The 15,428-nt window shown below is 42.8% G+C and overlaps 1 protein-coding gene across 1 annotated transcript; it reads right to left on the bottom strand.

Moving 5' to 3' along the window:
• Positions 1-579: 579 nt before the first annotated feature.
• On the bottom strand, positions 580-13,957 carry CKMT2 (creatine kinase, mitochondrial 2). The gene is made up of 9 exons (XM_023545597.2): positions 13,786-13,957; positions 11,775-11,973; positions 10,252-10,347; positions 8,683-8,904; positions 6,761-6,846; positions 5,697-5,820; positions 4,913-5,047; positions 3,428-3,553; positions 580-927 (listed from the first exon to the last, which is right to left on the bottom strand). Exons 1-9 carry the CDS (start codon positions 13,935-13,937, stop codon positions 808-810), a joined length of 1,260 nt encoding a protein of 419 aa, XP_023401365.2. The 5' UTR covers positions 13,938-13,957; the 3' UTR covers positions 580-807.
• Positions 13,958-15,428: the final 1,471 nt, after the last annotated feature.

Here is a 15,428-nt window from a genome sequence, read left to right as displayed (position 1 = left end):
CTGTGACAACAGAATCTGGTCCATAACCTCTTCAGCCACCAGTGCAGGAAGCCAAACCACAACTCTGCAGAAATCAGCCCAGAATAGGCAGGTCTTGGTCGATGACTGCCAGCTTCCCTGATTTTTGCCCTTGCTTCAAACTCAGGACCAACCAGAGAAAGCCAAGTACGCTCTGCAAACCAATCACATAGGATAGCCTGCTTCTAGTTAGCCCACCTCCAGCTTCCCAATGTTTTCCAATCAGAGCACGCCTGAAGCCTTCCTTTCTCTATAAAGCTTTCCCATGACCTGCCTTTGAGTCTCTGCCAAATGCAAGTGATGGTGACAGACCCCCTTGTTACAGTAAGCTCTGAAAAAACAAATAGCTTCTGTTTGTTCTCTTTTGGGTAGTCTTTGTTTATTTTGACACTTTCTCGCTCTGTTTGCCAGAAAATTGATTCATTATATCAGTTGCTCATTTTCCAGTAGTGTCCATAGGGAGTTGTTAAAGGCTTGAGTATATTTAGGATCTAGATATAGCTGGACAGTTGTCTAGATTTGAGTGCAAGTAGTCTTACAAGTGAAGTTTTATCATTGCCTTAAAATATTTTTGCCTCCTGCTACTTGTAATTGACTGTGTTTGCCTTTCTTAGTAGCATAAAAAAATCAGGGAAACAAACCAGAGATATTAAGGAGAGTTTTATTGTAACACTGGACAGGACTTACAATTTTACATTTTTCCAAATGTATAAAAACTCTCAGTATAGAGATTTCTTTATGTCTGTCATACCAGCCGACAGATTATTTATAAATTGGGCAAGAGAAAGTTCACTTCTTGACAAACTGAGGCAGAGGCGGAGGCACCTTAATATCTTGGCCTTTCTCCAACTTCTTTTCACAATCCACCAGGTAATTGACTCCATCGATGACTATCTGAACAAGCTCAACCTTTGATGGTAAAAAAGATGAATGATTAAATTGCATAGAGGCACGTGCAGGGCATTGATCAACAGGTACAATATTGGAACAAATGGGAACTTGCCACATTAGATGAACTTTATAACAATTTCTTCCTTCTCACTATTTCCCTAAAGGCTTATGGGAGGAGAGACATCTGGGAGTCACTGTCAGAGATGGAAAGCAGAGGCATTACAAGGGTTCCTCTCAATCTTTCTTTTGTTGAGACCATGTTACCACCTTCTGTGTGAGAACTATTCTTACGTATGAAAATCATTAGTTTGCATCTCAGACACTTTTTTCCCACCAGTCTTTGCTATGAAATATTAGAGTTTGTCTAAAGTAAAACTACACAGCGACAACTTTGTGTTTTTTGGCCGGGCTCTGAGTTCTGATCTATCTGAGCTCTGACTATGCTACAGTTTAGATATTTTCATTTACACAGCGAATGTTTTTCTGAAGAATTGTTTAAAATCAAATGTTTGGCAATGAAATAACATTTTCACTGTATCAGACAAGCTTGGTATTTTAAGGAAACTTTGTGAATTATAAAATTTTAATTGCTGTGTTTTAAATATATGTATATGTTAGAACTTCATTTTCTAAATAATTGATTTCTCTTGAACTTGAACACATCTATCTACAAATTTCTTCCTGGGATAACTAACCTTCCAAATAAATTACTTGCACTGCTCATGAAGAGACCGAAACTAAGATAGTAAGCAATTAGTTAATTCCACACAGCACTATACACATGGTATAACCCATGAAGGAAAGGCAAGGACGGAAGGAATCATTGAGTGCTAGAGTAGGAACAGGTCTTATGAATGATGGAGTCCAGCGCCTCTCTACCTCTTTATGCATATGGAAACAGGCCCAGGGAGAAGGTTAATACTTAATATTAATACTAGTAAAAGCTTAATACTAATCAAAGAAATGCGTATTTTCTACTTATCAAATTGACCCGTTCCCGTGTTGGTGAGGGCATGGTAAGGTGGGTTTTCTCATTCATTGCCAGTGGGATTCTATCTTGGTATAACTCTCTGGTAGGAACCTTGGTCATAATTAAGAGCCCCTGATCTTTAACCCAGGAATCCCCTTCCTAAAAATACATCCTACGTAAATAATCAGAGTTATGATTTCAAGTATGGTTGAATAAAATACTAAATAATCAGGGAAAGATCAAATAGCTAATGAACTCTCTTTACTATACTATCATTTAAAAATTATGTTTCTGAAGATTATTTAATATTGTGGAGAAATGCTCATAATACTTTAGGAAAGAGCAAATTATAAAACCCAAAATATGTGATAAATACTGAATTTTGTAAAATAAAATTAAATTAAAAACTTTAAAAATAATTGTAAAAAAAGAGTGGAAGGCAATGTGGAATAATGTTCACAATGATTATCTTGGGGTTGTAGGGTTATTTTATTTTTTCATACTTTTTGGCATTTTTCTAGTTTTTATAATGATCGTTATTATAATCATACTTAAAAAAATTAAAAACAATGACTACCTTGCTTTCCATTAATAAAAATCTAGTTAATATTAGAAGGAGACAAGGCCAGGCCCTAGATTTTCTTTATTCACTACACCACACATTACTTTGTAGATTTCAGAAGATGTAGTATTTATAGCTGCTTCTTCCCAAGTACTTCCCCACAACTAGCAGCAAATGAGCTGATTTAATTTTTTTTTTGTTTTTAGTTATTGTTAACAATATATATAACACAGTACTTACCAGTTCAACATTTTTTACATGTCCAATTTAGTGACACCAATTGCATTAATCATGCCGTGCAACCATCGCCAATATGCATTGCCAAGTTTTCCATCACCGTAAATAGATGCTATGATCAGTATTTGCTTAGGATTCAGCTACGTGTTGCCTAAGTGTGCTCTTTATGCCTCCTCTCATTCATTGCTCCAGGTCTACACATAGTCTATGCATCCTATTCACAAACACAAACCTAGTGCACATCCTATTTTCCATCTTTAGCCCTAAAAATAATATTTTAGCAACTATTAAGTATCTAAGAATGCCAAAGTGAAGATGATGATATGAGACTTTCACTAAAGGAATTTCCAAATGAAGATAAAGTTCCACTCTTTTACTACCCTCAGAGAGAGAGCGCACATGTTCTCTGGCTTCCTGGTGACAAAATATTGCTGTCCTTTAGCATAATAGAGCTCCTGCTGCTGCAGATTGCTGGACTAGCCCTCAGGGCAGGTTGGTGACAACACTCCCACTGTGAATGCCTTTACTCACCTATAAGTTCTCAGATTGTGCTCACTTTTATGAAGTTATTTCATGTATATGGATACTACTGCAGAATGAAAAGCTAATATGACTCACTGCTCAACGGGGAAAGAGGAGGTCTCGAATTCTGTGAATAAGGTAAGGCTGTTTAGGCTACGTCTCTGCTCCCTCTTTCTCTTAGACTGATTTTGCTAGTTCATGTTAGGAAAGTGAGAGAGAACCGTTACCTCCGATCGTCCAATTCGATCTACGTTGGAAATATCATACACATCTGCCACTGCTGCTGTGTCCACGCCACCGGTACCACGCTTCTGGAGTCGTAGGTTCTCCAGGATCTTAGGAAAGCGGGGGTCCTTGCACAAGGGTTAATAGTTACTGTCATTAGAAGTAAATAAATTTTGGCACGTTCACTTAGAAAAAGTATACAATGAGATATTAACATTTATTAAGTATTTATTTACTATTTACCAGGCACTGTGCTGGTACTCTTAACCCTTACGACAACCCCATGAAGTAAGTATTGCTTTTATCACCATTTCACAGACCAGAAAGCTGAGGATTAAGAGGAATTAACCAAAGTCCTACAGCTAGCAGGTGGCAGAGGTGGAACTGAGCTGGGTAGTCTGATTCCAGATTTATGTTCCTCTAAACCACTTTTTGGGCATCTGAGTGTGTTTATGATTCATCTACATAACAGTTGTCATTGATATAATTAAAATCACTAAGCTAAATCAGTTCAGATCATTATATCATAGAAATTTTGAATAACAAAATTTTCATACTTTTTTTTTTTCCCAGGAAACACACTTTCTGAAAATGTTTTAAAGAACTTGATTTGCTTGGTGTGCTGAGGGAGTGGCCACTGGCTAAGTTTTTGCCAATGGTACAAGCAGAAACAGGCACATCTGTACACTTTCTCCTTCCCACCAGCTGGAACACTGGGCCTGATCGTGACTATGCAAATGGAAACAACCCCCAAGACAGTGGTCCTCTGGGTGTGGTTCCTGACTGGCAGTATCAGATCACCTAGAAACTTGTCACAAATGCAAATTCTTTAGGTGAGGCCCAGCAATCTTTGTTTTCACAAGCCCTCTAGGTGATTCTGATGCATGCTTAAATTCAGGAACCACTGCACAAATCAGGCCAGGGACTTACAGGGTTGCTATGAGTCCCACAGAGCCCTGGTGGTGCAGTGGTTAAGAGCTCAGGCTGCTAACAAAAAGGTTGGCAGTTCACATCCACCAGCTGTTCCTTGCAAACAGTACGGGGCAGTACTACCCTGTTCTATAGGGTCACTATGATACGGAGGAGTCGACTCTATGGTAATGGACTTGGTTTTAGTTTTATGAGGAGGAATGGACTCAACGGCAACAAGTTTCATTTTTGTACTTGGAGAGAATGGAGAAACAAGATGGAAAGAACCACAGGGAGCATAGCAGCCTGCCAATCACCTGGCCTGATTTGTTAAAGGAGAGAGAATGTAAGCTTCTTGTTCTGAAGCCACCATCTTTTTCTTACAGCCCTTTAACCTTTCATCCTGACTAATACAAATATCTTTTGAGGAAACATTAACCCTCTCTTTTTATTTTTCTATTATAGGTGTAGAAAGTAATGGCTAAAGAGTGGGAAGCAACGTTTTCTCCCTCCACAAAGCAGCCACATCCGAGCTAATGTTGGCAGGCCTCAGCACGGCTGCTGGTCACACAGCATACCTTACTGAGCTTTGGGATCCTAACATGGACACCAGCTCGTAATCCTGTTCCGAGATTGGAAGGGCAGGTCAGGATGTACCCTAGGCGCTCATTCCACATGAACTCCCAGCCTCGTTCTTGGATTAGCCGTTCTACCTACAAGCAGAACAACAATTAACAAGTGACAGAGTTCTAAAGTAAGACATTCAGCACATACCAAACACTGAGGCCAGACACGTGTACTACATGTTTGCCATGGATGAAATTTAGGTAAATTTAGAGTGCTTCTTAAATGGAAAATGATACCTCTTCTATCAGAATATTAAAATGCTCCAACTAAGTTAGATGAACCATGTAAAACATGGAACACAGTCCTCGTACATTCTAAGTACTCAACAAGTGTCAGTTTCTGTTATTGCTTTTCATGCTAGGACAGTAGAATATAGGACTCCTCAGCAGGTAAGTTGGTGGTCAAGTTAGTTACGAATATAGTTATATCCTAGAGTGTCTCTAAGCTTAGAATAGCCAAGAGCAATGTTAGTGAAATTAAAAAAATAACTAATGACTCACAGACTTCCCCAAACCATTTGGAATCAGGGAGGGAAGCATACGTGCTCACTAATAACAAGGAAAAGTCAGCTATTCTCTGAAGCACTGCTGGGGAAGCCCTGCCCCAAAAGAGTACCTTGATCCCTGGAAAAAACTTAGCCCCATCTTGGAAGTTACCATAGTGACTTCTTTCAAGAATGAAAAATAAAAAGTTTTTATCTTAATGAATATTCAGAAATCTTTGATATAATCTTACTTCTTTTAGTCCACGGCAGAATCGCTCAAATACTCTTTTCATATTGCCTCCTTTTTCCATAGAGATTACCCTGGTGTGGTCCTCCTCATTTATCCAGATGAGAAAGGTCTTGTCATAATTATGCCTAATGAACAGAGAAATATGATGTTGAGTGTTAACTGCATTCGTTACAACACATGAAAATTCCCATTATCTCTGTAGCTTGATTGCTTCATTCCACCTTCCGTGTATCCTAGCAGGCCCTAAACTCTTTATGGTACCTAAACAAGAATCACAAAATAATGTTACCCTGACAGAGTAGAAGATAAGAGCAACTCCAACCATTAAAGATGTCATATTTTTGCCCAACAAGAATATAACCCTCCTAATTTTCTAAATTCCTCAGTCTAGGATGACAATAATTCAACTATGATAACATTTTTAGCTTTGACACTAACAAGAGTATTTGTCTCCTAACAGATCCAGCCAAAGCCTTGTAGTACATTTGAAAAAAAAAAGTTTTACCTGCAGCTTAAGATATAAGGGGTGCAGAACACCTCACATATGTTTGCTATCAGATCCTGCCTATCCACCCCCGCTGAGTAGCTGCTCATGGACACTTTTATCTCAGTTCCTTCAGGTACAGTTATAATAATCTACCAAGGAAGGCGAATCAAATAGGGTGAGGATTATTGGCCAAGATCAAATATGTGTACACTAGATAACCATTCTTCCTTTTAGGATTTTGCTTAAACCCTTAATATTTATCTTTTATGTTTCCACTATTTAGTTTTAATGTCATGAAACAGTCTCTGCAAGGTCAAACAGATACTATGAAGCTAATTTTATTTTCCATTAAAAGGTAGTCTTTTTTCTCATGCATAGTCGATACATATAGACCTTAGACACATTACACACACTCACACACATACACACAGAGCCTCTAAGTAGTCTGTCTTCTCCATTTAGCTCAACCCGGGCATGCTGTCAACTGCAGTTCACAGCAACTTCAGGTTAGGACAAGCCAGGCGATCTGAAGGAGATCCTCTGCACACACTGCAAATGAGAAAATGCTACATCCATACCAGATTCCCCTGGCATCTGGCCAGTCACGGGCCATCCCGGCACATGTTAGTAAAGGGGATACTGGCTTATCAAACAGAAAGTGGTCCTGCAGGCCAAAAGGGACAAAGCAGAGAGAAGAAGAGACTGAGATTAGACAGGACTGTAAATATCAGGTGGCTAATTTTCAACTCACTAATAATGGCTGAGGTCTCTTAGGCAGGGGTTCTCAAACATGGCTGCCCACTAGAATAACCTGGGTCCCAACAATAGCTTTATAAAAAAAACAGAAAACCCTAATGCCCAGTTTCTGCCCTCCGCCCTGAGATTCTGGCTTAATTATATGGGGTGTAGCCTGGGCACCAGGATTTTTTAGAGCTCTTCAGGTTATTCTAGAGTGCAGCCAAGGTTGACAGCCACTGACTTGGTCCAGGTGGAAACACCTGCACACCACTAAACCACTCTGGAGTCTACCACCAGCACCAACTATATGCAATGTCAGAGTGGGCAGTGAATGAGGGGCCCTATCCTGAAAGGTTTGTTCTACACAGCTGCCATTCTCTCAAATGCTAGTGTGATCGGTAATTTATTATTATCATCCTTTTCATTAAAAAGTACTAGAAATATAAAATGTGATCTGTAAATAAAAATTGCTGGCATTAATTTTATGTGCCAGGCTCTCTGCTAAGTGCTTTTACATTATTTCCTTTAATTCTCACAACAACCCTATGAAGTAAGTATGAAAACTGAGACTCAGAGAGAGAAAGCAACCCATATCACACAGCTAGCAGGTGGTAGAGCTGGGATTCAAACCTAGACCTGTGTGATTCTCAAGGTTTAGTCTTAACTAGTTTTTTTTTTTTTTTTTTAGTACCACATGCTACTTTATGTATCAAAATCAATGTCAAGGCATTGATATTTTTCTTGCTATGTGTACACTACCCTTTCTTGCACAGATATATGCTTACCCTGTAGTAAGATACATGGATACCATATATTTGAATATGATTCTACTGAGGTATAAAATCAAGAAGGCATGGGGAGGCGAATCCTTACACAATCTCTCAGAGGTGGGAGAGGTTGGCAACTTGAGCCAGGACAGGCTTGTGGACTGCCACTGCCCAGGAAGCAATGTCCCTTAAGCTGGAGTCCAGAAGTGACTAACTGATAGGGAGTTAGGCTTGTTTTGTAACAGGGCAGGAGACAGGTTGACCTGATGGCTGCAGGGACCAGGAAACTGAGGCCCCTAGGCCATATAGCTGACCTAACTGATTTGAAAATGGGCATATCTTATGGCATCTACATATGCAGAAATGACAGGAGTTTGTTTCTGCTTTTCCTTAGAGTTTAGTTAAAAGTCTCTTTTAAACTTTCTGTTATAGCCATGCTAAGGTGAAAATCAGAAAGGGACTTGGGTGTTGTCTACCCTAGTGCCAGAGACATTTGCTCTGGAGGCAGGACATTGTGGGGGCAGCAGGGATCAGCAACAGGAAACACAGAGGCTGTCTCCTACAAGTCAGGACAGCCCTTCCACCTGGCATTCTCTTTCCAGATTTTCCTAGATTTCAGGGCTGCTTTGGGCAGAGTAATGGAGACCTCCGTGGTACAGACAGGATATCCACATCCACTTGTTCAAATGTACCAACAAACAAGAGGATCCTTCATTCGCCCCCACCCTTCTATCTCTAGCTGATCAACTTCATAATGCGGTTTCCTCTGCGGATTTTATCTACACAACTCTTCCGGGGCTTGACAAGCACAGTTTAAGACTTCATCTTTCTTTCTTATATTGAGAAGCATTGAACTGGGGCTTCCCGAAGCCTGGTTGAACTGCAAGCCTGCTCAGCCCTCGAGTGGACGCAGGGAGAAAGGCCAAAATGCATGGGTCATGGCCCTCGGTCCGGCCCTGCTCCTGACAGCCCTTGGGCTGCCATGCACTACTCACGTCGATGAGCCGTTGCTGGTCCTGCTCCGTCATCTCGGACAGCTTGTAGTAGCGGCCAGCCAGGTCCCCTTTGAGGCCCTCTAGGGCCGTGATGGCCACGTTCTCCACCTCCCTCCGCTCAGCCCGGGTGCAGGCAGGCGGCAGGCTCAGCCCGCGGATGCTGCGGCCAGTGCGCACCCGAGACGACAGCACATAGTGCTCATCAAACTGCCCTTGGGTGACCTGTGGAGCACAGCGTGGGGGTCACTGCAGGTCAGCCTCGGATCCATGGCCCTGCCACAGCCCCCAGTATCCCTGGGGACCCTCGGGCACTGTGCACTTTTATAGGACCGATTTGCTCTATAAATTCTGGAATTCTGTGGAGAGGAGGACTTTTTTTTTTTTAACTGTACCTTAAATGAAGGTTTACAGAGAAAATTAGCTTCTCATTAGACAATTAATACACATATTGTTTTGTGACATTGGTTGCTAACCCCACCGCATGTCAACATTCTCCCCTTCTCAACCTAGGGTTACCCATTACCAGCTTTCCTGTGCACTCCTGCCTTCTAGTCCTTGCCCCTGGGCTAGTTTGCCCATTTAGTCTCATTTTGTTTCGTGGGCTTGTCTAATCTTTGGCTGAAGGGTGAACCTCAAGAGCGACTGAGCTAAAATGTTGTCCAGGGGCCATACTCTCTGGGTTTCTCCAGTCTCTGTCAGACCAGTAAGTCTGGTGTGTGGGGGGGGGGGGGGCGGTGTGTGGGGTGTGTGGGGGTGTGTGTGGGGGGAGTGTGGGGGTGTGTGGGGGGGGGTGTGGGGGTGTGTGGGGGTGCCTGTGTGTGTGGGTGTGTGTGTGTGTGTGTGAGTGAGTTAAAATTTTGTCCTACATTTTTTCTTCAGCTCTGTCTGGGACCTCTATTGTGATCCCTGTCAGAGCACTTGGTGATGGTAGCTGGGTACCATCTAGTTGCGCTGAACTCATTCTGTTACAGGCTGTAGTAGTTGTGGTCCATTAGTCCTTTGGGCTAATCTTTCCCTTGTGTCTTTGATTTTCTTCATTCTCCCTTGCTCCTCATGGGGTGAGACCAGTGGAGTATCTTAAATAGCTGCTCACAAGCTTTTACGACCCCAGATGCTACTCACCAAAGTAGATTGTGGAACATTTTCTTTATAAACTATGTTATGCCAATTGAGCTAGATGTTCTCTGAGACCATGGTCCCCATAGGAGAGGGGGCCTTCGAGACAAGTAAAGACCAGGGCTTCTTTACACAGTGCAGTCTGGAACCCATTACCCCCACTAGGCGTTTTGGAACAAAAAAAAGAAAGGAATTTCTTTAGGAAAGGTTTCATGTTCTCAATGACTAGCCCTACCCTAGTGGTACTTGTTAAGGAAAACAAACACTTTGAAGCCTTCCTAACCTTCACTGTGGCCCTCTAGGGAGTATGGTGTGCTGGGGTAGCCAGAGAGCTTTCAGGAGCATCTGAGCCAAGGTGTGTAGCCCTTTTCTCTGGTTCTCTTCACTTTGGGCTCTGGTGCACCAGCTTCATGGGAAGGTATCGAGGGAGGCTGGGGCCACTGAGAAGCCTACCTTGGAGGCATCCAGATCAGTGGGGTGCTTCATCACCCTGGGGTCATAGCCGTTGTGCCTCAGTTTGATGACAGGGTCAAAAAGGTCCGCAAACACCTGCAGGAGGGAAGATGCTTCTGTTTCCTCTTTAGTTGGTTCACCTATTATTAAAAGTCCTCTCCTTTCACTTGCCTCTTTTTTATCTTAATGGCCAAAGTTGTTGCCCTCCTTCTCTGAAATTCTCAGTGCTACCATGCAGGAAATGGGTGTGAGAGTGGTTTCATAGTTAAGAAGCAGCAGCAGCAGAAGCAGCAGCTTATACAGAGAAAACCTTTTGGAAGCATTTTGCCCTTTGGTAGCAGGCAGAGCATCTGAATCCTGTTGTCTTAACTTCTGCCCTAGTGATTCTGCCAAGCTGGCTGCCTTTAGAGCAAGCAAGAAGATCTTGTGTTTAAGAATTCAAAGGTTTCCCCCAGATTTTCTTGCCTTTGTGGAATAAAAGAAGCTGCCAGATCAGAGGCTAAGAGGCTTTATGGTTGAAAGGGAAGATCTGGTTCTAGAGTTTAAGCAACATAATAAATTTGTGGAAAACCCAGCTGTGCCCGAAGAAAAGTACGCAGCAACAGTAGGGGCAAAGCAGAGACCTCTCAACCTGTGAGGACTTTCCCCAGCCCAAATTCTCCGGCAAAATCTAATTAAAAGGAACATCAAAGATAGCTTTCAGATAAAAGAAAGTTAAGAGAAATCATAACAGAGAGAGCCATGGGAATGTGGGGAGGGTCTGGGGGCCAGGAAGCCAGCTCCAGTTGAGGCTTTGCTGTCTGTGAATGAGCCTCCAGCCCTGTTTGTTCCAGGTGGCTACCTCCCTCCTCTCAGTGGCTGCCTTCCTGGGAGCTGCCTCCAGCCCCCTGCAGCAGAAGGGCACAGAGAGGGTGGGGCTTCAGTGAGGGCCAGAGGTATTTGCCATGACCTAGACGCTGCTCTTTGTGAAGATGGGTCAGTGGTGTCCGAGCTCAGCTAGCAGCAGACCATCCTATCCTTCTGGGCCAAGCATATGAATACTATCATCATGGGATGTGTCCAAAGGACTTAGAGAAGTCCCAAATCTGGGCTACAATGGCTGTCTTATCAGTAATAAAAGAATTCCTAAACTAAAGATACACTGAACCATTCCCAAACTAAAGTCTCCCCAACAAAGCCTAGCCTCAACACATCAGTAGTTTTACTTGTTTTTTGCTTTTTCCTGTACCAGCTCTTCCCCTTGAAAAGCTCACAGAGCCCCATCATGCTCCTCCAAGGGGAGGGATACCAGAGCAGCAGCAAAGGAAGCCTTGTCCCTGGGAAGCTGCTGACCTTATTGTTCCAGAAAGCGTTCCAGATGGTATGCTGAAGCTGGCTCGCCTTTATGGGATCGCTTTCTGAGAAGGCAGAAAGCTGGCCCCATAGAAAAGGGAAGGACTCTGGGACCTTGCACTTTAATCATACCCAGAGTATCCCCCCGACTGTGGAACCAACAGCCAGCAGGACCTGGCAGGAAATTTTACCTCATAGGATTCCTCATCACCAGCCACCATGCCCACCGTCTTAATGAAGGGGTGACCGGGGTTGTCCACTCCGGTCTGGATACACTGGTCCAGGGTGTAGCCATTGGGTGTCACCTTGTTGCGGAGCTTGGCATAGATGGCCGGGGTGAGGCACTCCGCCATGCAGTTGTTGTGTTTGCGCAGATCAGGGTAGTCTGCACTGCAGGGGGAGGAGAGAGGCTTTCTGTGAGCAGCACCTGAGGGAAGTATGTTCCTTTTGCCCACTCTTATCCAGGCTCTTTTCAGTCAGTGGGCACAGGGACTCTTGGCTAGAGCTCTTCAGGATTCCCCATGAACTATCAGAGAAAGGGACCTGGCTTTACCTAAGAATCTCCATGATGCTGGCTACAAAAGCTCACCATTGTGGATCATGTTAAGAGAAGACAGAGTGAAAATAAGAAGGAAATAAATTGAAATCATATGCAGACTTCTCCTCCTCCCTCTTCTTCTTTCCAGAAGTTTTGGTAAAATACAATAGCTGTGTTGTTCCCCTTAGGCCTGTGGTTGAGAGGGCAGAAACCTGCAGGTGGAGCTACATAGAAATTCATTTATTTATCTATTTTCACTCTAGAATGTATGTTTCACAAGAGCAGGACTTTGTTTTACTGAGAACAGTGCCTGGCTCTCTACATATCTGGTAAATGAATGTATATCTCACCCTGGGACATGTGTTGGCTGGATAATAAGAAATTCAGGAATTATCCTCAGGAATTTCTGAGGTAGATGGTGATTGCCAGTGATTCCTCAGAGATCTCAGTTCCCACAAGAACCAATACATGTCTCTGAGAAATACCTCAGTGGTTTTCCTCATCTCTCTCATACATACCTGCTTATGTGGAATCCCTTAAAATCAGCACTTCACTCAAACTCTATTCTGTGTGCCACACATATCACAGCAAGGTTCTGAGGGCTGAGAAAATATGTCCATCTTTGCCTCAGTCACATCAGTACTTGTCATGGATTGAATTATGTCTCCCCAAAAATGTGTGTTTCAACTTGGTTAGGCCATGATTCCCAGTATTATATGGTTGTCCTCCATTTTATGATTGTAATTTTATGTTGAGAGGATTAGGGTGGGATTGTAACACCACCCTTACTCAGGTCACCTCCCTGATCCAAGGTAAAGAGAGTTTTCCTGGGGTATGGCCTGCACCACCTTTTATCTCTCAAGAGGTAAAAGGAAAGGGAAGCAGAGAGTTGGGGACCTCATACTACCAAGAAACAGCACTAGGAGCACAGTTTGCCCTTTGGGTCCAGGGTCAAGGCACCTGAGAAGCTCCTTGACCGTAGGAAGATTGAGGACCAAGACCTTCTTCCAGAGCCGACAGAGAGAGAAAGCCTTCCCCTGGAGCTGACACCTTAAATTTGGACTTTCAGCCTACTGTACTGTGAGGAAATAAATTTCTCTTTGTTAAAGCCATCGACTTGTGGTATTTCTGTTACGGCAGCACTAAATGACTAAGACGCTCCTCTGTTTCTTATCGTAATGTACTTTAATGCTGACCCTTAAAATTGGTACTATGACATCACATTTCCCAGCATGCGGTAGAGCCATGAGGGAGACATGGGTCTGGAATCAAGGTTCCTGGGTTTGCATTTGGCCACACTAGCTGTGTAAACTTGAGTACATCGCTTAATTTCTCTAAGCCTCCATTTCATCACAAAAGGATGTTAAAATAAATCAAACAGATATTCCACGTAAAGTGCTTAACACACATAAGTGCTCAACTCATGCTACTTATCAGCTACAATTTTAATTTATCTAAAACTGCAAACTCCCGAGCAGGAATGACAACAGTAGACATCATTGTCCTCTCCACAGGTCACTGTGCATAATGAGCCTTCAAAAATGATTGTCAATTTGACTCAGTCTTCTTCAAAGACAAAATGAGGCACCCTTACTGACAGTTTCCAGAAGAGGAAACCATATTTCTAGCAGGCATCTGGAGCTTTCAAAGCCAAAAGGACTCACCTTGGAGGGAACAGCCTGTGCTGCTCCCGGGCCTCAGCGCACACATTCTGCCGGTTCAGCAGGTACCCTGTGGTCAGGGCACTGGTGCCCAAGGTAGCGAATAGCAGAGAAGCATTGCGGCCAGTTAGCAACTTAGAGAAGGTGCTGGCCATCCTTCTTCTTGGAAGAGTGCCTGGAAAGCAAAGAAGGTGGATTATACATGTGGGATGACCCTGAGCCACAAGGTAGAGATCAACAGGCAAGAGAAAGAACTGCAGGAGCCCACAGCCCTCTTTTGTTTTGTTTCTATCTTTCTTTTTTTTCCCCCTCACAATGAATGGGAAAATCCGGGTTGTATTAGACATTATGAATGTAAACTGCCTGATGTCCATGCTATTTTCTCCATTGATACGGTATGGGGAAAATAAACAAAAAAGAGAGGATTTCTACTTCTGGCTGTTTGAGAGATGAGGTGCTCTTTTGGACACTGCCACTTCATGACAACTGTATCTTGAATAGGATAGTTTTATGGGCTCTAAGAGGTAGAGTTTCTGAAGACCATCCTCCTATGCTACTCTCCCCAAAACGAGCTGACATTGGAGCTCAGAGTAATAAGCCAGAAGGTTGGGGTTGTCTAAGGGTGGATGACCACATGAGCTCTGAGGTCAGGATGCTGACAGCAAAATGAGGGAACTGAGCTTGGGACTGGAGCATTGATGGAGGCTGGTTCAAGGTCATTGGGTCCCTATCCCCTAGTCCCAGTGAAGCTGACTCAAATCCCCTCTGAGGAAGGTATACAGGTTAGGTCATGATTTCCTATAAATTAAAATCAAGCAACAAGCTCCCAACAAAGATTACTACACACACAGGAGGTACTATGAGTGAGAGTAAACAGAAGAAATGACCACAGATTTAGACTTTCAAAGACGGAAGATATGGAATTGGCAGACAAGAATATATAGCTTTATGTGGAATATTCAAAGAAGTAAAGAATGGAATCATAATGATCAGCAAGGAACAAGAGACTATTAAGAATGACCAATACCAGATATTGGGCTATTTCAATCCCCTTCCAAGAGTGAGAAAGGGCTCCTCAAAGATCTTCATTGACTCTCCGTGGCCATCATATGTAGCAAGTGACACTAACTCACATCCTTTGGGCCTGTCTTATCTGCATCCATACCTTCTGATTCCTGACCAGAGAGGCAATGCTGTCACCTCTTAGGTTTACCATAGAACTCACCAAAGTTAAATCAGCTTTGCCCAAATTCTTTCTAGGCAGTATTGGCAAAAAAAAAAAAAAAAAAAAAAATTCATGGGCATATACCCGAAAGAATTGAAAATGGGAACTCAAACAGATACCTGTATAGCAATGTTCATTGCAGCACTATTCACAATAGCCAAAAGCTGGAAACAACCCAAATGTCCATCAACAGATGAACGGATAAAGTGTGATATATCCATACAATGAATGACTATTTAGTCATTAAAAAGAATGAAGCTCTGATACATGCTATAACCCCGTGCCCCAGTGTCGTAAACATGCTATAGCACAGATGAATCTTGAAAACGTTATATCACATGAAATAAGCCAGATACAAAAGGATGAATATTTTATTATTCCATTTATGTGAAATGTCTAGAATAGGTAAATTCATAGAGAC

Source organism: Loxodonta africana, chromosome 2 (assembly GCF_030014295.1).
Source record: "Loxodonta africana isolate mLoxAfr1 chromosome 2, mLoxAfr1.hap2, whole genome shotgun sequence".
Classification (NCBI taxonomy): Eukaryota; Metazoa; Chordata; class Mammalia; order Proboscidea; family Elephantidae; genus Loxodonta; species Loxodonta africana.
Note: the sequence above shows the minus strand (reverse complement) of the source record. Positions and strands in the feature narration are given on the sequence as shown.

Coding starts and splice junctions, on each gene's coding strand:
- CKMT2 (XM_023545597.2), bottom strand. CDS start 13,937: ATGGCCAGCACCTTCTCTAAGTTGCTAACTGGCCGCAATGCTTCTCTG. Junction 11,974..13,785: donor CACAGGCTGTTCCCTCCAAG/GTGAGTCCTTTT, acceptor CTCCCCCTGCAG/TGCAGACTACCCTGATCTGC. Junction 3,554..4,912: donor GGATCCCAAAGCTCAGTAAG/GTATGCTGTGTG, acceptor CCCTTGTGCAAG/GACCCCCGCTTTCCTAAGAT.